The sequence below is a fragment of the Cyprinodon variegatus genome, unplaced genomic scaffold (assembly GCF_000732505.1).
Source record: "Cyprinodon variegatus isolate N-32 unplaced genomic scaffold, C_variegatus-1.0 Scaffold1024, whole genome shotgun sequence".
Taxonomy (NCBI): Eukaryota; Metazoa; Chordata; class Actinopteri; order Cyprinodontiformes; family Cyprinodontidae; genus Cyprinodon; species Cyprinodon variegatus.
In genome coordinates this window covers 68,068-92,079 of record NW_015151477.1, presented here as the reverse complement: position 1 = coordinate 92,079, position 24,012 = coordinate 68,068, and the positions used below count along the sequence as shown (strand labels likewise).

Genomic DNA, 24,012 nt, shown 5'->3' with positions numbered 1-24,012 from the left:
AAGGCTAATCAATTTAAGGGGAATTTCTTTTTATTAGTATACAACAGCCAGGTTAAGAAAATTGAAAGAATGAAGAAACACACACACACATACAAAAGCCACTCTCCTTAAAAGAAAAAAAGGTTTTATTTAGATCTTTAGTAAATTTGTTACCAAAAGCCTTTCATTGGAAAGATTTCTTTAAGTTCTTGATGGAAAAAAAAAAGGCCACAATTAATACCTCAGGAATCGGCTTACAAAATCCATTAAATAGTTTTTTTATATTGATTCGGTGATCAAACATTCTGATTTATGGAGATGAAGAGAAATCGGCTTTAAGTGACTTGTACGTTCTCTTCTCTTAACAGACAAAGGGCTCAACATTAAAAAGGAAGTTTTATTTATTGATGTAAAAGCTTCTAGACACTTTGATCGGCCCAAAAAATTCAATTGGAAATTAAAATTTTTTAAATTTTATTTATTAAGAGTTGTTTTGAGAACTAGAATTAATTTGCAAAACAGAATGACTGATTATTCTGTTAAAGCATTTTTTGTTCTGTTATTAAAAGTTAATTTTTCTAAATTTATTTAGTTTAAGGTTAGGCTTCTTCACAATGCCTAAATTTATTTAAAATATATTTTTTAACAATTCTACATTGGTATCAATAATTATGAATGCTATTTTTTAGCTCTATATAGTTTTTTCTAGGCCTTGCATTCCTCAGTGAAGTTATTTTATGTTCAGAAAAGTTCATACTGACCAAATCCTTGACGGAGAGGGATACAGTGTACGCAAAGTTTTTTGGAAATCTGTCTTGGCCTACATCCTCTTCCTATGCATCTGTGCCTTCAGCTTTGCCTACAGCTCATGTAAAAAAAAAAAGAAATCCCTATATTATAAAGTTACTGCAATGAGTTTAATCTAAACCTTTCTTTTCTCTACAACAGTCCACCTATAGTTACCTCTCAATAAATTTAATTCTCATTTAAAAATTAATTTACATAAATAATTTCATTCAAAAATGCACAAGTTATAAATTTCTGATGTCTGAAATGTCAGGTGTCTATTAGTTAGAAAATTAAGACTGACAAAATTTTGGTTCTTCAGAAAACTGATTGACAATATTTCAAAGAACAACATTTTGATAAAGAAATATCTCCCTACTGTATGACATTTCCAGTGGTTTGTTTCTAACTTTTTGTTGGAATGGCTATGACCTGGATGAGTGAGAATCTTCACCAGCATACTGTATGGCTCGAGCTACTGTATACACACTGCCCAGTATATTTTTTCAACATTGCTCAAAGCTTTTTTTGCATGAATTACTGCATAGAAGCATCAGGGCATGGAGGTGACAAACCTGTTTCTCTGCTGTGGCATTCAGTTGCACATGTTGCTTTAGGTTTTTTTTTTTGCATTCAGCTTTTCCCTTTGTTGGATATTTCTCTTCCCCTTGTTTATACCCCAATAGAACACCCTTTAACATTGGTTAAAGCTTGAAAGAAGGCTTTTCGCTCCTTTTTTAATCACCTTATTTTCTCACAAACAGCTTTTTGGATCCAGCTGCTACACACCAAAATTATCAACATAAAATAAATAAATATTTAAAATATATCCATCTGAGTAATCGAGTTCCACCTCTGAAGTGAATCACCTGTGAGGCCTCGCCCTTTGAAATACGCACACCAACTCGTTCAGGCAGACACATGACGCCGATCATTTTGCATAAAAGATTTCAGACACTTTTATTATTGTACAAGTGATACCGGCATAATGAAAGTGATAATACCCATGAACATGAAAGACAGTTTTTCCTTACTGTATATACAGAGAAATGTCTTCATATCAGTCATACACACACCCACACACACTCATACACAAAAAATGTCTCTACACTTTGAACAAATTGTAAATAACATAACATTAAATAAACTTCACCTACCTTTAGGTTTACAGCTGAGTATGCATATGATGACCATCTTTGCACTGCATAGAATTTATACATATAATTTTCCTTATGACCATTGTGGGATTTTCTAAAAATAATAATAATAATAATAATAATAAAAACAATAATAATACTGCTCTCATAATGCATATCGGTAGCCTGTAAATTAACATTAAAGAACTAAGTCTTTGGCAAACGCAAATACATTCACTTGAAAGATGGAGAAAAAAAATGACTCCAGCTTCACTGGAAAAAAAGAAGGACTTTGCCTGAAACATGCAGGACATAAAGTTAGGAGGGGACATGTTTAAGGCATTTATAGCTGAATTTGTCACCCTGCTTTTTGATTTCAGAATCATCCAATCAGAGTGAATCCAAACAAATTAGACTTGGAATGGCTGTTATATCCTTACTTCTGGGGTTGAATGCCAAAGACTTAATGAACTTAAACAGTGAGAACATAAAGTAGTATAGTGCACATCAAGTCAGTGAGATGATGAGCTTTTTAAAACTGTAAGTGCCTTTACAGACTGAGACGCATTAGACTTACAGTCATTTTTTTTTTTTTTACATAAAACAAATATGCACATTTATTATTCTGCATAACCACAGTCCAGTGTTGCAAACCTCCAAAATAGTGCAAAATGAACATAAAAATAAAACGCTCAAAAGGTTTTGCCTGATTACCTTCCTGACAAATAGAGAACAAGTCAAACATTAGCCAAGCTGTGATTTAGTCCATACAAATTATAAAAAAAAGGAATTAGGAAAATTATTTCAAGAATATCTTTCCTGGAAATCTTGCAAACAGAGGGTCATGGTGCTTTAATATCATGACTCCCTCTACTTTTCAAACAGGCATTTATTCCATTTTTCGTGTTTACATTTTGATTGTGTCTCACAGATAACTTGTCCTAATCTTCTCATGGCATCAAAAGCAATTGATTTTTTTTCCCCACTCAAGCTGGATGTTTGGTCAGTGCCTGCTCAGATGGACTGAAGGAAAAGCCGCTACAGCCTGCGCAAGTTGCTGCTCATCTCCCCTGATCTCTGTGCATTGGAATATGATTTGAGTGGGAGACAAAGGGCAAAAGGAAAAAAAGAAAATATAGTCGATACATTTTAAGTTGTGGACAGTGTCCCTACTGGGACCCATTGAGAAAAGGAATGTACAGTATTGATCCGCTGTTGGATGAAATGGTGGCATCACAGGAGGGGAAATAAATTCAAGATGTTTTTTTTTTCTTTCTAGAGTGCTTGTTTTTAAGCCACTGCTATTAGCCAAGGATTCAAACTTCCAGTGTTCGTCATGGTGTTTTTATTTCTTTTGGCTTTTTGTGTCCATAAAAAATCCAGAGAGAAGACGGCGGTCATCTTGAATCCATATATTTTCTTTTTTTTTTTTTTTTTTTTTTTTTTTGAGAGTCGGGAACATTTTTTGCACTTTTTTGCCCAGTGTCCAGTGGGTCGTGCTGTTCACACCTGGGCAATATGGAGACTGAGGCCGTGGTCCTGCAGGTTGATTTGGTTTCCATGGTAACTAGTGACGGTCATAGGCAGTGGCAGCAGTGGGAGGGGCGGAGCCTCTCGATGCGGCACTATAATAATAAGGGGAACCTGAAAGTTAACAGAAGAATGAACCTTTTGAAACAACAAATTACAGCTTTCACTGTCATTTAACAAATATTGATAAGTGATAGTACATACATTAAATTGCTCAAGAGTTGTATATGCTCTGATTGTAGATATTGGTATATTTTAAAGTCTAACCATTGTCTTTACCCATATTAAAGTTATCGAAGAAAAACACATCGCCTGACTCTACTAGAAATTCCTTTAAGAAAAAAGTCTTCATAATTACACCTCAGGTAAATATTAAGTTATGGACTACTATTTAGAAGTTCAATGTCTTTAAATTTTTAAGTGAAATTAGGAAAATGCTTAAATTAACATTTATGATATAGAAATCATTAAAGTTACCAACAGATGCATTATCAGTGGTTTTGTGAACTCTGTTATGTCTTCACTAAAAGTCCTTTACTGACTGAGTAAATAAGCTACTATATAAATGGATAAAATACTTTTCTAAATCTTTTAGGTGAAAACTGCAAGAAAAAAATCAATTCTTGAGTGAGAAGTCTAAATATATTTTTATGATCATTTAATACATTAAAAGTACAAACTCACTAGTTATAGCTTATCAATGCATCAGCCATTGTATGTTTGCAGTTTGGTGAGTTTTTTTTAGTGTTATAGAAATTAAAGATGTTGGTAGTTCCCTTCTTTTCTAATGGATAACTTCTAATATCTCTATTGAGGAATCTGCAACAATTTTATATTTTATAGTCTTTAGAGGAAAATCAAACAGAATCTGTCGAATCTCAAACTGACAGATCAGACCTAAAAAGAACAAATCAGTAATCTGCAGGAAAAAAATCATAACATCTTCCCATAAATACCTTATCCTGATTTTTTTGTCCCTGAACATTTGTATAGCGGTAAATTTATCCATAAACAGCTCAAATCATAAATTTATTTGGAATGGGTGTGTGGCAGCTTTCAAATGTAGCAAAATCTAAAATAATTGTTTGAAAAATAAGAATCTGAACACTTGCTAAATATACTGCAGTAATTTGAAGTCTGTTAACAGCTATTTAAAAAAATTGGTTGATGATCTGGAAAACCTCAACTCAAACATAATTTTGTTGTTGTGGATCTAAAATAATATGTTGTCTTTTTCAGTTTTTTTTGTTATAATTTGAATATACAGATAACAAAAACATTTTTTATTCTTAAAACCTTTGTATATTTTTATTCAAAGTCTACTTTATAGTCAGGTAGGATAATTTTTAGTAGTATAAGCAAATTGTGCTTGTAAAGTTATTTAGATAAGGACATTTAGCGATGCACAATCTATTCTAAACAATAAGTAGGGATTTAGTGATTTCTGGATCCACTTATACCTAACCTGATGGACTGCTATTAATGCAGCAACTCTAGCCAATCTCTATGAAGGAATTTGTTTAGCCATTTAATTTTTATGAAATTGTACTTACTTAGTAACGCTGGATTGCTGAATCGCCAGGCTTCATTGTAGGTTGTGTACTGTGGATGACTGTAGGGGTTCCCCGAAAACTCACTCCCTGCAAAACAAAACAACAAATCAATTAGCATTTCAATGCATCTAAACCCATGCAACTTCACATGCACTCATCCGTCGTCATTCAAAAAGGGACGCAATTTAAGACGGAGAGTGATAGTCATCAGTGTGCACCCAGTCAAGCAAGTAATTTATTTCTTTTTCATTTCACTTAAGTTATGCAACACTGAACAATACAGGATGTGACACTGAAGGTGGCTTTCCCTGTCCCTTTTTATGGCTGTCTAACCCTTTATTTTGGGCCCTGCATATTTCAAGCCACTCTAATAAATACAGAGTGGTAATAAACAGCTTCATGCGTACATTTTTGATTTGTTGCCATAAATCCTGTTAATGTGTTAAAAACTGCAACCCGATCTGGTCTGAGCTCAGAGGTTTTATGCAGTAGAGTTTCCTTGTAGGTGAAGCAACTTGGAGCATGTCAGTGAACATTGCTGTGTGTATAACAGGTTTCTTTCTTTTATGAGACAATAAAGGCTAGATTTTATATGAGGTTGGTGAGAAATGACTTTCCTTTAACAGTGTTTGGGTCCTGTCACTAAAAATTAGCTGTTGTGTATAGGATGAGTTGGTTATAGCACAAAACCACAAGCCATAGGATTAAGGTGCTGATCTTTTGCTGTTTGTCACAGAAGAACAAATGGAAAGTAAAAGCAGGGCTGTGTGGATTATTTCCCCCCCGTGTGATTTAGTTGTTTCATCATCTATAATCCAAACATAAATGTAGACTGCATTGCTACTGGGGGCACTTTGCTTCATTTTTACTGGCAGCTGTTATATGAACACTGCTGTTTGCAGAGATATAGTGGTAAAGCCTATTGATTTTAAAAGAATACATGTAAAGCTGGATTCTTTTTCTTTCCGATTTTGGTTTATTCTTTCTGCATGAAAAAAAAAATACAGTAAATTAAAGTCAGCACAGCATATAACGGGGCAAGATTCAACACAAACAGCAAACATTTTACTTTCATTCTGATCTTTCTTCCGATTTTTATATAGAGTACTACTGACTCAGCACTGCTGTTTACATATTTTTTTATCTACTTTTTTGAGTTAATGCTCAATTTTATTCTTTTCTATAGAAAGTACTCCTTATCAGGCACTCATTTAAATACTTTCAATCAAAAGTTTAAGCCAAGACTGTTATTGGAGGACAGGATGAGACCTTATTACTTTTGTAGGATTTAAAAAATATGTATATTTTGATGGCAAAAATGTAGGTCAATATAATAACAACAAATGGCCACTTGCCCTAATATATATATATATATATATAAAGCTTCTTAAAGAAAAACATGAAAAACACATAGTGAAAGACACTTTTTTGTTACAACGTAACCTTAGCGTATTAATGCTTTATCTTTTTAGTTTAGTTTTTTTTAACCTTTTTTCCTTGACTTGTCAACTTTTTTCCAACTTAATTAACGCTAGATAATTTATCATTCAAGAGCTCATCTAATTGGTCTTGTACAGGCATGTAGCGGTATCTTTGCTGAATGGCTAAATATGAGGGACAGGGGGACTTGTAAGGGGTATGCAAGTGATGAAAAACTTTAACTTGCCCTTTAAACGGTTAATCCATACTTCTGATTTAGGTTTTAGTTTTGTAAACTCAACAGCTGACTTGTTGCTTTTGGTAGCTATAGAAACTGTGCTTACCTCAGTGCATCTGTGTTAAGATAACACAGATTTCTTTCTTCCCTTTGAAGGTACCTCTGGATCAGTGCATCTTTTTTTTCCCCTTAACAAAGCCACTGTCGAACCAATTTGCTGCCCTCTGCCATCTCCTTGATTATCATACCCATAAAGATTGTTTCTGGTGCATTGAGTTTGTTTTTAGCTTGATGTTTTATCCTTCTTTCGGGTCCTAGATGAATTTGTGCTGCTATCAGCCTTGCGGATTGTTTGCTTTTCTTTTGCATTTCACCTACAGTCAGGTCAGTGTTTCTGTGTTTTTCGGTGGATGGAAACAGTGATTGACCTTTCTTTGTTTTTATTTTTATTTTCATGTAATCAATTTCTGACCCTGTGCTTTACTTTAAAACACTGCATCTTTCCTGAAACAAAAAATAAACAAACACATGTATCTATGCCATTACAATATCCCCGACTTGGTGTTTTTAAGGATGAAGCCATGGGTGGTACTGATGCTCAAATATTCTAATCCCTTTTTATTTTTATTTTCTTTAGAAAGCATTCCCTGTTCAGTCCCTTTATGTTTAACTGTGTGTATTTCTTGGATGGAGCTATTGCAGTCATAATTTATGTAGTTTCAGTGTTTTTTTTTTTTTTTTTACATAGAAATCAATATTAATTGCCGCCCTGCATAAGACAACATTAATATGTTCTCACCCAGATTCCAGCTTCTGCACATTTTCATTTGGAGTGTGACACCACATTAGAGTTAACCCTAATAACAGCAGGAAATACTAACGCATTTTCCAACTCACCAGGAACCATTCCAGCGAGCGTGGAGGTTGGGTAGCTGCCCTGGCCTGTGGGGGGAACGTGAGGGGGATACCCGGGTAAAGTTGTGTTGGCCATATCCCGGCCTGCAAAGACAAAGTAAAATCACCTGTCATCAAGGGGTCAATGTGAGACAGTTAATCTCATTTAAAAAAATACAAATATTGTTAGTTTTATGAAATGCAAAATAAGGCATTTTAAACAGCATGTGCTCCTAAAAATCAAAATCTAAATGCAGGAAACATCAAGAAACATCAAATCACAATTATATAAAAATTCTAATAAAAAATAATACTGCTGCTAGCAAATGGGTATTGTGTTATTAAAAAGATGAAACCTGATGAAAATGTAAACTATCAACCCAAGAGGGCTGGTCACCAAGAAAGTTTAACCAAATAAAGCATGTTGGTCCGTTTTGCTGAAACATCATCAACAAATCAAAATGGTAGTGAGTATTTAGCTTGTATGTGTTCCTGGTAAATTTAGGGCATTCTCATTTTAAGATGAGGCATAGTGTCAGGGGTTACCTCCTCCCAGATCTTGACCTGGGCATCACTACGCTCTGTAGTGATGCCCAGACATCTTTTCTTGTGACATTGAATGGACCTACTGTAACCTGATGCCACAGAGTTGTTCTGTTGGATTTTGGTCATGGGAGTGTAAAGTCCAGTCAATGGTAACAATTCCTTTATCCTTTAGGAACTGCCTCTATACCTTTGCTACATGAGGCTGGACATTTTCTACACTGACCCTCTGCACGAACTATAAGTCTTAGGATTTCACCCTGATACCTAATGCCAATCATGGGGCCATTTTTGTCTTACAAGTTTGTTACTCCTTGGAGTTGCTTTGCCAGGCCAATACTACACCACCAAACCCTTACACCCCTGTCACATAAGTGCAGAGTGAAGCTACGATAGCTTTTTTCAACTATTGCTACTTTCTATGAGTCCTTTTTGCTTCCTTTAACATTTTACATGGTTTACGCAAACAGCAAGTTGTGCCTTTGGCTATTCTTCTTTGCACAATGGCTCTAGATTATCCATTGTCCAAAGTTCTTTCTTATTATCTGTTTTCTTATCTTCAGCTCAGCCCAAAGGTTATTTATAGGATTTAGTTTTGGGGGACTCAGATTGTCATATAAGAAGGGTGATACTGTGTCTGGTGAACCATATATTTAATCTTGTCCATTATGGTTTGGATCATCATCTTGAGAAACTTGGTTTTCAGACAGTGATACACATTTCCCATTAATTGAAGTCCAAATCCTTACTACACTGGCTGCCTGCTCATTTTTAGAGTTCATTTTAAAATTCTCTTAGCCACAGGGTTTAATGGTCTTGCCCCACCCTGTCTCACTTGGTGACTCAGATCAGCTGACCAGCTCTGTTGCTGGGGGTGCCAGGGACCCAAAGGAACCCCATGGGGGATACTGTAGGTCTTTTTTTTTTTTTTTTTTTAGAGAGGCCTCTTCACAAATCATTTTTAAATCTGCTCTTAATACCTGTCTTTTCAGTTTGGCTTTGTATTCACTACATTTGATTTTTGTTCTTTTTTTCTTTGGTGTTGATATTTCTTGTCGTGTTTTATTTTTTTACTTTAATTATATATAGAAATTCCTTTTATTGCAAAGTGGCAATATGAACATAAAAAAACCTAAAACATCTTTGCCCAATTTTTTTATTTTTATTTTTTTTTTTATAATTCCTGTTGTTTTAAACATTTAACATGTTAATTGAGTGAAACATGGGGAACTTTGGAGAAAATTTGTTTTTTATGTCCTTTTACCAGTTTTTTGACACATTTATATAGTTCAGTAAAAAGTTCCTTTAAAGAAATTGCCTAAAAGAAATCTGCTTTTAAACACCAAGGGAACAGAGAGTTAATGTGTTTTATTTATTTAAGGTTCCTTAAGTTTTATTTAATGTAGAAAGTAGATCTAAATTACTAAAGGTACTGTTAGGAGCACATGCAGTGTTGTTCAGAAATACTTATATTCCAATACGATATTATTTTTACCCACCGATGAAAATTAAAAGTTGGACCATTACATTGTTTGCGTGTAAGGTTATCCTACTGCAATGAATTCTGAATTTATTTTTAAGTATTGTTGCACCTTTCTACCTTAAAAAAAGGAGTTTTAAAAATAAATATGGAAATTTAAACTAATAATTTTGTATGTTTTTATCATTTTTGTGGTAAAATCTGTTTTCACAAATCAAAATTTCTAAACATGTTTTAATATATTGTTAGTATGTCTTAACAAAACTATCACAAAGCAGTCAACACAATATCTTCTGACCAAAAAAAACTCAACAAGAGTCATTTCTTACATTATCTAAACATACCAGACTGTATTGTTTTGCTTGCAGTTGTGCTACTTAGATGAACCCAGTGCGCTAAGTAATCAGTTCAAACTGGTTAAACTATACCAGCTTAACAAAACCCACGTTCCTGCCTCTTCTTTATGAACCGTACAGTCCGAACATTCAGGCTCTTTTCAGAACGCCATCCGTTGGCAGTCTGCAGATATACAGCTCTGTAATTGGGAGTGACGGCTGGGCTGTCCTAGCTAGTCACAAGGACATTCGGACCCCAGCATGTATCCCCAATCTACACAGCGGATGGGGTAAAGGAGGCCCCTTCTATATTGTCATCCATGTGGACCCCTTGAACTCAAGAGAAGCTTGTCTCTAAATAGGGATTTAATGATGAATTAGCGGATGAAACGACAGTTGTTTATATTGGTGTTTTTATAAAACAGAAAGTAGAAGAAGTGTTAACTTTATGGTTACACAGACAGTATATCAATGGGTTTTGATACCTTTTATAAGTCCATTTAGGTTGTTTTTCATTAGTTTGTCTGTCCATATTCATTAATTTATGGTGAACTATGTTTTTGTTGTATTACTTCGGTTGGCCTTGTTTCAAGATCTATGCATTATTAAGGTTTCCTTTCAAATTTCCATCTTATGCTGCGTTTTTGCCACATATCCATTTTTTTTTTCTTAGCCACATTTTTTTAACCTTCTAATATATTTCCCCTCCTCAGCATTTTACCTTTATTCATTACATTTCTACACATTCTTTTTTTTTTTTTTTAGATGTATTTTTCCTACAGGAGTATTCAAAACCTGTGCCTACTCCTACATTGATTTAAAGAAGTCTAACCCCTGAAACTTAAATTTACTTAAACTTAAATCTAATATTGTTACAATGATAAACTGTAATGTGATTTGACTGGAATGTATTCGATGAACCAAAATAAAGCCGTTTATAACCATGAAGCAGAGGGAAAATTATACACATAAAAAGTTTAATGTCCATTTGTTTTTACCCCATTTACTCTGGTGCGCCTATATAAACCCTAACTTAAAAACAAAACAACAAAACATCAGGAAGTCAAGTGCATAAAGCTGTTCTTTGACTGCATCAGAGGATTATTAATTAACATTAGTCTACATACAGCATGATGCAGGCCAGAAACACAGCAGATAGGTCACAGATCTAATGTGAAGTTTTAGAGAGAAAGGGTTAGGTTATGAAATCATCATCCCTAGCTTTGGACCCCTATCAGAACCAGCTTCAATCTATCATCCTAAAATACAAGAGAAGGGTGGGGACAGAGAGCATTAATCAGAGAAACAGTCAAGATGCCCATGCTAAATCTAAATGAACTATCCACAGCTCAATGGAGAAATCTGGAAATCAGAACACAGCGACAGCATCATCCTGTGGGAAAACAAGAAAGTAGAGGGTGAAGATCATTTTTAACTGTGGCAGATTTTTTTCTTCTAGGAGGACAAGAACTACTAACATGTAGTGAGAGCAAAAAACAAATGGTTTAGATCAAAGTCTGTTGTTTGGTGCAGTCCAAGTTCAGGCCCAACTCAGATTCTGTGACGTAAACCCACTTTTCATGGATCTTCATTCAGTCTGACTAATGAAAAGCTTTATAGCAAAGAGGAACTCACAACAAATATCTGCCTTCTGTTTTTCTCTCTATTTGTAACATTTCAAAGGGTACGCACAAGATTCTGTGAAATAGTAGTCTAGATATAAACAATACAGCAAAAACAATACAACAAACCTTTTACTATATCGACACTAGTCAAAAAGCCCTAAGCTACTGAATGCATTTCTACTGACACTTTTAACTTAGAAAAATTATCTTTTTCCAAGGGATATTTCAGATTTAGAATTCATTCCGTAGACAAACTGGCTTGTGTTTTAGGACTATTCCGATTGGAGCTGCAACTAACAATTATTTTTCAAACTGATTAATCTGTTAATTATTTTTTCTATTTATCAATAATAATTGGATAGCCAAAGGTTCCTAAAGTATAGTTTTTACAAAATTGCCTACAAATGGAAATGTTCATTTTACTGCTAAGTTGCTCAATTACTGTTGGAAAGCTGTATGCATCGAAATTTCGTTTTGTATACACTCTGTTTATACAAAATGACAACATAATTTGTCTAAGTCTATTACAAACATTAATTTGAAAACTAAATGTACATCTAATAAAGTCCTGAAATCTAGTTTATAGCGACTTTTTAACCCTATTATTTAGTATTGGAACTAGCTTGAGGATACTTTTTCTTGTGTGCTTTAAAAAATATTTTAATTTGAAAAAGGTTTTATGTCCTCAAAAGGAATTCGATCAATTGATTAAGGGAAAAATCCACTGAAAGCCTATAAAGTCCTATGACTTTGAAATATCTGCTAAAATAATACAAAATATTGTCTGTTTATATATATTTTTTATGATCAAAAATAAGCAAATGCAAATAATTAAAGCTTAAACTTTTACGTTGAACAGCTGTTTAACCATCTCTTGTTGAACAACTGTTCCCTTTTGTTTGCATCGATGACCATGCTGTATGAGGGGCTGCTGAAATGTGTCTTTTTGTTAAAGTGCTCGGACTCGACGGTCGAGAGTTAAAGAGCTTTGCAGAGAAGAGTGAGGTCATTCTGGACCTTTCATTTATTATAAGAATTAGTTAGCCACAAGCCAGTGCACATAAGTCAAAAGGAGCCGTGGGAGTACTGTAGTGGGGGGTCCTGCAGGGGTGAGGCCATTGTGTGCTTGTGTGTGCATGTGTGTGTGCAGACAAGGGTAACTACTGCCAGTCTCTGCAATCTGACTCTACTTTTATTATTACTGCAGCAGTCATAGCTGTGTCAATGAATGCCTTGTCTTTTCAATCTTTTTCCAAATGTAAACATCTGACTTAAAATCAATGGTATATGATAATACTTTTACAGAATGTAAAAAAAAAAGGTTCCAGGATATCTTCAACTCCATGTCAAGAATGACATAGTCTTAAGATGATCAAGTAAGAGAGAAGAAAATTGTTAAACATCAATGATTGACTATTAAATTCGTTAAGGTGGTTTGGTCTCTTCATCAATACAAGTCCTGATATTGATTTCAAATCAGGGGATCAATGCTTTCAGGTCTAACCTCATTGGAGATTCCAGCCTTCACAATGACTTAAATAGTACCATTAAGACTCACTTCATTATAGTCAGTGTTGTTACAAAACAGGTTTCTAATAAAAAACAAAAAAAGTGATGTATGCATGCCTGCAGTGGTTTGCAATTGTATTCATAATCCTTAAACTTCTACACATTCTACAAAATTACAACAGCAAACAGCAGTGGTTTCTAATCAATTTATATGTTGCAGGCAACTTTTTTTTAATATTTCATAGAACTACTCTGTGTTGCAACAGCTAGTCGTATTTTCTAGGGCATGTGTTTAATTTCAGCCTTGTGTTTGCCAAGTTTCTTGGCAAAACAGCCAATCTTTGTCAAACTGGATGGTAAGCATCTCTGCCCTTCTGCAGCTCCTAGAAGAGGAAATTCTTCCATGATTACAGGTACTATGTATTTAGTTACTACAAATTTTCCAACTCTGAGTTTCTTTTCGCTACACAAGTCGTGCCTCACCACAGCTTGACGATGGTGTTACTAATTTTAACTGTGGTAAGATTGTCCAATACAGTGTCCTGTGTTAGTTTTCCTCCATATATACAGTTTAGAATTTAGTTTGTTCTCAGCTGATCAGAGCATCTTCTTTCACATGTCTCCTGTCTCCCAATCACAACGTTGGCTAAATGCAAACAGGAATCTCCCAATGGCTTTCTTTCATCAATGGCTTTCTCTTAATTAGTTCCAAATTTCTAAAGCGTTGTACTATGGACTATCTTTTTGTCAGATTCTCTATACTGGCAGGACCCTTAGAGATGTGGTTCTATATAACTCCTCCACAGTCCCCATTGATCTCTTAGCTGATTATCTGATCTTTACAAGCCTATTAGTTCAGCTAAAAGGCCAGGTTTTGGTAGGTTTGCTGATGTTCAATATTATTTTCTGCTTTTGGACTTAGAAATTGAACAGAGCTATTTAAGATTTTCAAAGCTTAAAATATAGCTTAAGCTTTGCTGAAAATCAGTTGTTGTGTTTCAATTAACCATCATGTTACACATTTTTTACTCTTTGATGAGGTGGTTTTTCTGTTGCATCAAATTTCTTACAAAACTGCAATGGAAATACTTTTTAGCATTGCATGAGTTATGTGATCTGTAGCTGGACTTCACTGCCTTGTAAAAAGAAGAAAAAGAAGACTGGAAATAGTTGGAGGATAATGGCGCAGCATATTTGGATTCATGTGCAGACATTGTTTATTTTACATCTAGTTTGCGACAAAGAGCACAGTGAGAACTAGAGCTCTGGCTGAAATAGGAATATAACTCATGTTTAAATCCACTGCTGCCTTGTTATTTTTTGGAATTATCATGTGAACAAACCTAGTCATGTGAAATTTTAATTGTATTTCTTATTTAATGGAAATACCATAGTTGCAAAAATTAGAATTTTAGAAATGTGTGAAATATTGACATAGTTTTGTGTATATTTGTAATGGAAATGCAGCTACTGCATTTTACTGCTCCTTAACTTTCTCCCATAAAAACTCTGAGGTCTAAACAGAACAGCTATATTCACACTAGGGTTTTACTTATGAGGAAACATATGATCTTAATTCCAGTTACACTTAACTATTTGGAGGTATCAGAATAAAGTGGGTTGAATATAGGACTGGAACAAACGATTATTTTGCAAAGTAATTAATCTGTTGATAATTTTTTTCGATTACTCAATTAATAATTATATAGCCAAAGGTTCATTAAAGAAGATTTTTACTAAATTAAACCAGGTGAAACTAAAAGTTTTCAACTTGAGGAATTCTGGACAGAGCATATTGACATTAATGAGAAATGTTTATATCTTTATTGGTGTTGGTTGCTTTCCCAGCGAAAGGTATGTTTTACAGTCCCTAAACTCCAGTTTAATTAATTAATTACTAAATTAGTTGACAATTATTTCAATAATCGATTAATCAAGATTAATCTGATTAATTGTTTTAGCCTTAGTTGAATACATTTACATGTAGATTGGATTTTTATTTTTATTGTTTATTGTTGACAATTTGAACGCAAATTGCTCTTATGCTCATCTTTGTCCAAGAAAATGCATTTTTGTTCTCCGATATTTTGTCAGAGAATGTGAAATACATCAAATATAGCATTCTAAATGCTTCAATGCTAAGTATGTCGTTTAACAGTCTGAGCTGCGTCAGGTTTTTGGTGGAGGTTGCCAGCAGCTCTCTGATGCCCTTGCTTTATGTCCCCCTTTTAAAGCCCTCTTTCAGAGATTCGCAGAACTCTCTGCACAGCAATGATAGCCTCATTAGCTGCCTCCTAGCCTTTTGTTGTTTTTACAAACAGAGATGTGTGTTGAGGTTCTCATTAAAAGATGGCCTTCTTTATTCTTTTTGCTTCCTCTGACAGTCCCCCCTTAGATTGAACGCCAACAAATCAAGCTATTTATTTTCCTCGGCGCCCCCTTTTCTTCCCTCTCTACCCCTGTGAAAATCAATTCAAAGATTTTTTAGGTTAACTGTTACAAAAGCCTGTTGATTTGTGCCTCAAATTGAGAAATGGCTCATAGGAGTAGATGCCGAGGTGGGAATACAGCTCTCCTTACAGAACTCTAGGTTTGTTGATGTATAAGTATATTTTAATACATACACAATTACTTTACTACTGGAAAACAGATTATTTGATTTATGGGTTTTATTTTATGGCTTAGCATTGATCTGAACTCATTTTCTTAACACGCACACACTGTAGAAAAACAGGGTGACCTTCTCTTTATTTGGCACATGAACAAAGTCATTTGTGAATGACTCTTTTGCTTGCGAGAGTATTAAATTTAGCATGACAGGGACACCTTTGTGTTTGCTACAACAACAACTAAGAATCTCTGACCTCCATTTTTCTGGGCAATATGCAGAATGGGGCAATTTATCAACTCCCCCAAAAAGGAAAAAAAAAAACGCACACCCTAATTAATTACAACTTAGTAAAGAATGTTTGGAGAGCCAAATTGCTTTAATTCCCCAAACACCAGCTCAAAGTCATTCATTATCAAATGTGTGCTCAAAGGTTAGTTTGCTTTTGTAAAGAAGAGATGAGCATTAATTTCAATGTTTTCCCCTGTGGGACAAAATGCCGAGGGTTTGCAAGGATGGTGGTGGTTTTATTCTATTCTCTTTAAATTTTAGAACTTTATGTGAACCTCAGAGCTTCCTCACTTTAAATACTTTAGATAGATAAAAATTTAATTTCAAAGTGTAAAAGTTTCATCATTTTATTTTCTTAAGTGCAATTTTACTTTAAAGACTTATTACGTATATATATATATATATATATATATATATATATATATATATATATATATATATATATACATATCTAAACTGCTAATGCTGTTATGGTTAACTAATAAAAACAAAAAACAAGCTTTCATAGAAATTTGTTAGAGAGGAGGATAAAAAATGTATTTATTGTAGGGCTGAAATATTTTTTTTATTAATATATTATTATTAATTTATATTAAATAGTTCCTTGAAGAAGATTTTTGTCACAGAATTTAGAACCTGTGGAACCAAAACCTTTCCATGATGAGTTTTGGATAGAGCAGATTTTTTTTTTTTATCCTAAATTGCAAAATGTTTATATATTTTTTGTACAATTTTGGTATTATTTCTGCTTACCCTGTCAGCTAAAGACATGCCTTTGAGTTGCTATACTAAAGTTAATGATTAATTGATTACTAAATTAGTTAACGATTATTTCAATAGAATTTAATTATGATTAATCTGATTAATTTTCAGCCCTAAATCAATGTGAAAAAGTTTCGCCACCTAAACTCTATGTCCTTGAACTCTACATTGTACACCTAAATGTTGAAAATGATTAATTTGACTTATTAATCACATCTTATTATATTGCAATATTTCTTTTAACTCAAATGTATTAAGATAATGTGACATATTCAACATTTTGGATTAATATAAACTATGTGAGTAATAATTAAGCATAACCTAAACAGCTAAATAAAAAACAACTAAAATTTTATAATGAAATACCTTAACAGATTTTGGCAATAATGTTTTAATTTTTATTTCTAAAACCTTGTGGTTTTAAGTTTATCAACTTAACAATATAAGTTCTGTAACTTATTTTCTTGGTGGGGGATCCTTTTGCATGAATTTTTGAATAAGTGCAGCCAGACATGGAGAAGATCTGTTTTGCTTGAGACAACTGCATCGTTGGCTCTGGTGGCTCCCATCTTCCTTTTGACAATACTCCATATATTATCCATTGAGTTCAGACCAGATCATCTTGCTAGCCAATCAAAGTCATTTTTTGATTAGGGTTGAAACAATTAATTGGATTAATCGTGATTAATCGATTATTGAAATAATCGTCAACTAATTTAGTAAGTATCGTTAAATGAAGTATGCAGACAGTGAAACATGTTGTTATCTGAAAGATTGACCCACTTAAAGCAGTAACAATATGAAAATTGTGGGAAAAAAAAATATATATTTATAAACATTTTGCATTTAAGATAAAAAAAAAATATGTTTTTTTTCTGTCAATGTGTTCTAACCAGAACTTCTGAAGTGGAAAACTTTTAGTTTCCCCTGGTTTAATTTCATAAAAAAAGTCATCTTTAACGAAGCTTTGGCTATTCGATTAATAATAATAATAATAATTAATTAATTATTAATAATAATCGGAAAAATCATCAACAGATTAATTGATTTGCAAAATAATCGTTAGTTGCAGCCCTAGACATGATCATTAAGTCTTGCAGGAAAATTAAATCCGAATCTTTGTAAAAAGAAAAACCTGAACTGCTCTGAAATTACTGGTAGAAATGCACTTTTAAATAAAACACAATGGACCAATATCAGGAGATCACACTAACACCCCGGCTGAATCTGCAAACCTTTTGCCGGACCTACAGTAACTTGTATTCTACGCCTCTCAACTCTTCCTCTAGAGTCTGGGAGAATGAATTTTGTCAAATATATTGCAAAATATTTTTATATTTGAGGAAATTAGCTGACATGCTGAGCAGCAATCCACTAATCTTTTTTTTCCTTAATGCAGTTAGGCCGTTTAGAATGTTGTCTTTGGTTCAGGTGTAAGTAAGGTAAGAGTTGTAGCCCTAAGTCTCGATATGCATGTGTGTGTGGCAGCTGCTGAAGCTTCAACCCAGCTCCAGTCAGCTCTGTGTGAATCTTTTTCAAACTCTTGAATGACCTTTACTTAATTTTTTTTTTCAAGACTACAGTAAATCCCTGTTTTCTTTTTCTACTGCAAGTTTTCCTTCCACTTAACTCTCCATCAATGAAGTTGGATGCAGAGATTTCTCACTTAGCAGTTTAACAAAACCAAAGTTTTTGGCTTCCCCTCTTTTTGTTGGGTGTCACTGCAGTCTTCACCATGAGTTTTATAGTCGGTAACATTATAATTAGATATAATGGATGTATAAAAAACCTCTAGCAGGCCAAATTTCACTAAAAATTAAAAAGTCAAGGTGCATAAAAGTTTCCTCCAACAGCCCAAGAAGAACCGCTCACGACCTCAAGATGGAGGCTGAAGCACCATCAAGAAAAAAGCCACGCTCAGACTACTTTCAGGAAAATACTAAAACTTTCTATTGAAATAGTGGACAATTGGTCATATCGAGGCCCATCTCCTCATTTTTCTCTGAAAAACATGCACAAAAAAAGTTCTGAGTTCCTCGTTTGGCTATTCACCAATTCCCCCACACAACCCCTCACTATTTGAATTTTAAGCAATCTGAATGAAGAAGAATAAGAAGCACTTGAGATGAAATCCGTCTCTTGAAAAGGAATTCATCAAAGAAATGACTTCCCATATCAACAATAGAAATTACCTCACAATATGCAATTGTCCTTTCCACATATTCATGGAGCCCTTTGGTGTTTTTATAGGGTAAGAGGGACTATTTAGCAGGTAATACAGAATTAATGTGGATGAGAGGAAGAGAGAGAGAGAGAGAAAGCAGTCTTTTAATGGAAGTGCCTTCTTGCCTCAGAATTTTGATGATGTGCACAATGCCCTTAAATCCCTTTTCTTATTGGAGGTACTTTTTGAGCCTTAATAGGATAAGCAGAGGACACAAAAGATTTCTATCTCTCAACTCTTTCAGCTCACTGAGAATCCCAATCTCTGGCAATGTGCAGTTCATGAATCATTCATATTTTAATAGATTATGCAAATTCAAACACATAAAATCAACAAGATCAATCGCTGGAGGCATTTTTAATTGGCATTTAGAAGAAAAAAAAAACATCTTAAGGATGAACATACTCACCAGTTCCTTTCACCGTAAAGACACAATTAAGTTGAAATTGGATCTTCGCCTAAATGCTGCAAATGATTTGCTCCTTTTTTTCACAGCTTAAAATTCCTCTGGTAAGCTTATCACTGGCAAGTAAACTGTAATACTCAGTCATTAGGGAGACCACACACCTGAATATCACATTATCCACAGTGCCACTAAGGGGGGGAAACCAAGAAGAGGAGCCACTAACCAAATAGTAATTACCAAGTGAATCAAAGCAATGTTTGTTCCAATAGTTTGACCTCTGGATGCTTTATGTCTTTGCCTCCTGTGAGAACACAGACATGGGATAAACCTATCGTTTTCCCCAGTAGAAATATCTCTAATAGGCTCACTGATATGAAATTCCCCACAGATGTCAGAAAGTAATCCACTCGTTTAAATAGACCAAAACAAAGTAATCCATGTAAAAACGTCACTACAATAAAGTAGTAAGTCCACACTAAGTACTGAACACATAAAGAAAAGAAGCTTCAAAGAGGCATAGAAACCCAGGAAAACTGATAGAATCTGGTAGTTTTTAATGCCATGAAAAGTGTGTAACATGAGCAACAGTTTCAAACTACATAGATACTGTGACAGCTAAACAAGGAGCACTTTCAATAGACCTTGGCAAACATAATTTAGAAAAACTATTAGATGACAATATTTAAAGACATATTTCATATTTAGGAATGTTTCAAAGAGAAGCACTGGCTCTATATTGTAGATGTAAAAAGATCATAAGTTCATAAACCAGACATTAAATGGTGCGTAAACATGATCAAAACAGCTAAATTGAAAACAAAGACCACTTCATTGAGCTTTTTCAATACTATGGTGCAGTTTTTTATTAATATATCAGGTTATATGAGACTTTACAACAATGGCTTCTCTGCACACACTGCACAATACTCCACAATTAGGGAAACAGTGTGTTGAAATTAATTGAAAGTTGCAAAATAAAATTTTAAAAAGCATGTGAAATAGAAAGAGAATGTCTGCTCAAACAAGGATAAGACCCAATGGATGCCGTTGTTGCACATATTTATAGAAAATAATGGGACATAAACCCCAAAAAAGCCATGCCAAGAATAGAATTTGGTATAGGAAGAATTATGGTGTCAGGCTGTGTTTCAGTTTACGTTACTAGCAGATATAAAATTAGATACAGTAGAGGATGAATGAAGACATGTTAGTTAAACAAAAGACACAGCCGATAAAACTTTTCACTGGTATCAGGGAAAGAAAACTAAAAAAGAAAAATCAACAGACTGAATCCAGTGTAACATTTTGGAAAGGGCTGAAAATCAGAGAGCAGATAAGAAGCACCAAGACAATTTTCTGAGAATGGTAGAAATTAACACCTGAGCGAATACACTATGAGTTTCTTTGTACAAGAGATGTTTTAAAAAGTTATTACCCAAAGAATATTTTCTACTTAATAAAAAAAAAAAACATGCTTAGTGCAACTTTTATTTATTAAGACTTGATATATGGACTCATTTATATGAATTGTTTTGAGTGGATTCCTTAGGGAAAAGACATCTGATGTATGTTTCATGAAAACAGCATCATTTGAAAAACATTTTAAGAAGAAAAATGGTGATGTATTGAATATTTATATTGCCCTGCATATTTACTAACACCAAAAGCAGGTCAGCATGCTGATATGATCACATGCCTGTCTCCCACCCCCCAGTCTCTTACTATGCACCTGTGAATCAGTAAGGATAGCCTTTCTGCAGAGGCCATCTCTAATATTCCAGGTGCAAACAAAGCTGCCTGCAGACCCAGGTTTCCTTTCTGTTGGACCATACACAAAGGACAAACATCCACCTTTCTTCTCACGAGGGGCCCGCCTCACAAGGGGAGAAATCTACCTCCCACATATTAATGAGAAAAGGGCTCTTTCTCTTCCTGTAAGACCTCTTGACTATCATTTGAGAAGGAGAGCTGCAGTAATTTTCAATCCCACCACCAGTCCACACACACAACCACACACAGAACTCAATGCCTTTGATAGCGTCTGCATAATTATATGAATTTTAATAAAAAGCTCCGTATATTAATCTCGGGTACCGACAGTCATCGTAAACTTTCAGTAAACTTAACCTTCTTCTTGGTAATAACACTGCAACAACGGAACAATATTTCAATTAGCCAGGCAGTCATTAACTGTGACAAGGAGAGGAGACGAGGAGGAGGAGGGGAAAGAAACAGAGCAAAGGAGCGACAGGAGGGTGAAATAAATGATCATGGTGTTAGAGTCAGGCGGCAGAAATGCCAGAGCGTATTTACCGAAGCACATTACTCCTGCTCTGAGCCACACAAACTGCCTCCTTGTGAAAAAAGAAAAAAGAAAAAGAAAAATAATCACAGGAGCAGCTGACTGTCTTCCACAGTAGCTTTTTTTCTCCCTTGCTTCCCAGAGACCTTGCTCCGATAGTCATAGGTCTGATCCACTGACACCCAAAGGTCCTTTTCCAATTGGGACTGAAGAAGTGCCCAGTCTTTCTTAAAATGATGCTTATTCAGCAAAAAACGGGAGAGCAGCTGTAAGTTGTTCGCATTAGTCCATTTTTGTTTTAGCTCAGTATCGCATAATGTGTTTGTTTTTTTTATTTTCACTTGTTTTACTGTTCTGTCTGATATTGTTTTCTATTTTTCCATAGAAATGGACTGAAATGACAAGAATCGGGTGATTTTAAACTTCAGAGCTGCCTGACAGAGAATAAAAAAACTCCATCTAATGGGTGAACACACCAGTACAACATTTCAGCAAATAAGCACAAATAATAGTCTTTTGCTGTAATTTGAATCAACTAAATCTTTAAGCTGATAAAACAGGTAGTAACAGGGTCACTGTCAGTGAAAAATTCTCAAAGTTATCAGCTTTAACTATCAGTGATGAGCTATTTAAAATGTAAACATTTTTTCTATGAAAACCTAAGTCTCTTAAAACTTAAGAGACGTAAATAAGCCTAAACAAAGGTCAAACTAAACAAAGTACAGTAATGTTCCTGTGTTTTATTTGTTTGAACCTCTTTCATGTAAACTCAATTTGTAGGAATTTCCTACCTCCTTATATTATTATTATTTTAAATTGGACTCAGCTAAAATGAATTCCACAAGGTCAGTGCTTCACAAAAACGAGGAAATTAGCCACAATTTCTTAAATGGTGCATCTCTGTAGTTCCCTGCCACCCAGCTTGGCAGTGTAAAGCCATATTGTTAATGTGGCACATGATCTTACCTACAGGGTAGCTTTGCGACACACTGGGGCCCAGGTCTGGGTTGGCGCTAGAGGATAAACTGGGCTTGACTTCGTCCAGGCTGGAATTCAGGACAGGAAGCGAGTACTCATTAGCCTGGGAAAAAGAAAAAAAAAAGGACAGTTGAATCATTACACAACCAAACAATACCGACATGGAAATCCTCCTTTTCTCCTCCTCCATTAAGCACTCCACAATAGCCTGTGTGAGTATAAATTTGGAGGAGCATTGTGTGTGTGTGTGGCCATGGATTTGCTACCTAGAGGGGACAGAGTAAGGCCAGTTTCCCAGGAACATGCTACATATTGGGGACTCCAGTCAACTGGTCCCCATGAGGAAATGTTCGCCTCTTAAGTTGGGGGTCAGGTTTATGAATAAGTTTTTAAATGAAAGTTTAAGTTAAGGTTAGTCTGAGTTATATGTCAGTAAGGGTAAGGGTCTGGGTTAGGTTGTACAAATAAATGCAAAATGAATGGAAGTCAATGCAAAGTCCCCGCAAGGATAGTGGGACATAATATGTGTGTTTGTGGATGCATGTGTGTGCATTCTGCAGGGTGGCAGTTCAAGCATATCATGAATGTATTTTGGTATTGTTTGAGAAAGGAAGTGGGATTTTGAGATGAGTGAAAAGCCAAGGCGTCAGCTGGCCCTTTGTGCTTGACTGCAGTCCTACCCCTGATCAGCCAAGGGAGAAAGCAGTTCTGCTTTGTTACAGACACACCATGTGGTCCTTTTAAAAAAAAATACAATTCATTGTTTTCCTTTAGCTTGTGGCTCTTAATTTGGATTCTAAACCATGTTTAAATAAAATAAATGAGATAACTGCATGCACAGCTTTTGATTTACTCTAGAGCTCTAACAGTACCACCTTACAGAGAAAAAACAACATATATTTCAAATTTAATCATAAAAAATGATTATTCCTGTCGTGTTTCCTTGTCTCATATCTTTTTTTTTTCTCTAGAAGTAAGTGAGCTAATTGCTAAGTTTATAACAGCTTGTTTCAAAAACTTTTCTTTTATTTGTTGAGGTTTTAAAATCTCCAGATGGAATAAATGTATCCCTTTTACCATAATTGAACTTGTAGTTAATTATGTTTCAGTTTCATTATTAATAAGATGTACCATAAATAAAACAATATGCCTCATGTTGACTCTAAATAGTATTAGCACCTGTTTTCTACATAGATTTTACTTTGAGGGAAAATCTCTCCATCTAAAACTTTTTTGAAGTTTTGAAATCAAATTATTTAATCTTATTGTTAACAAATAACCCTTAATAATAGTAATAAAGCAGAATGTTGAAAATGTCTATTTGCTTCGTCTCAAAAAGAAACCAATGTCAAATGTTTGCAGATTTTTTTAATGAGATGAGACTTCCGGACACTTAGTGTTGACAATGCTTATC

The 24,012-nt window shown here is 34.5% G+C and overlaps 1 protein-coding gene across 1 annotated transcript in view; it reads right to left on the bottom strand.

The window, feature by feature from the left end:
• Window positions 1-1,692: 1,692 nt before the first annotated feature.
• Window positions 1,693-24,012, bottom strand: part of LOC107100895 (paired box protein Pax-2a-like) — a 39,873-nt gene continuing 17,553 nt past the window's right edge. The window contains exons 5-8 of the mRNA XM_015399567.1: window positions 22,587-22,701; window positions 7,539-7,640; window positions 4,985-5,071; window positions 1,693-3,526 (exon numbers count right to left, since the gene is read on the bottom strand). Of these exons, the coding sequence (XP_015255053.1) occupies window positions 3,405-3,526; window positions 4,985-5,071; window positions 7,539-7,640; window positions 22,587-22,701 (426 nt within the window). The 3' untranslated portion in view covers window positions 1,693-3,404. The remainder of the gene's footprint in view (window positions 3,527-4,984; window positions 5,072-7,538; window positions 7,641-22,586; window positions 22,702-24,012) is intronic.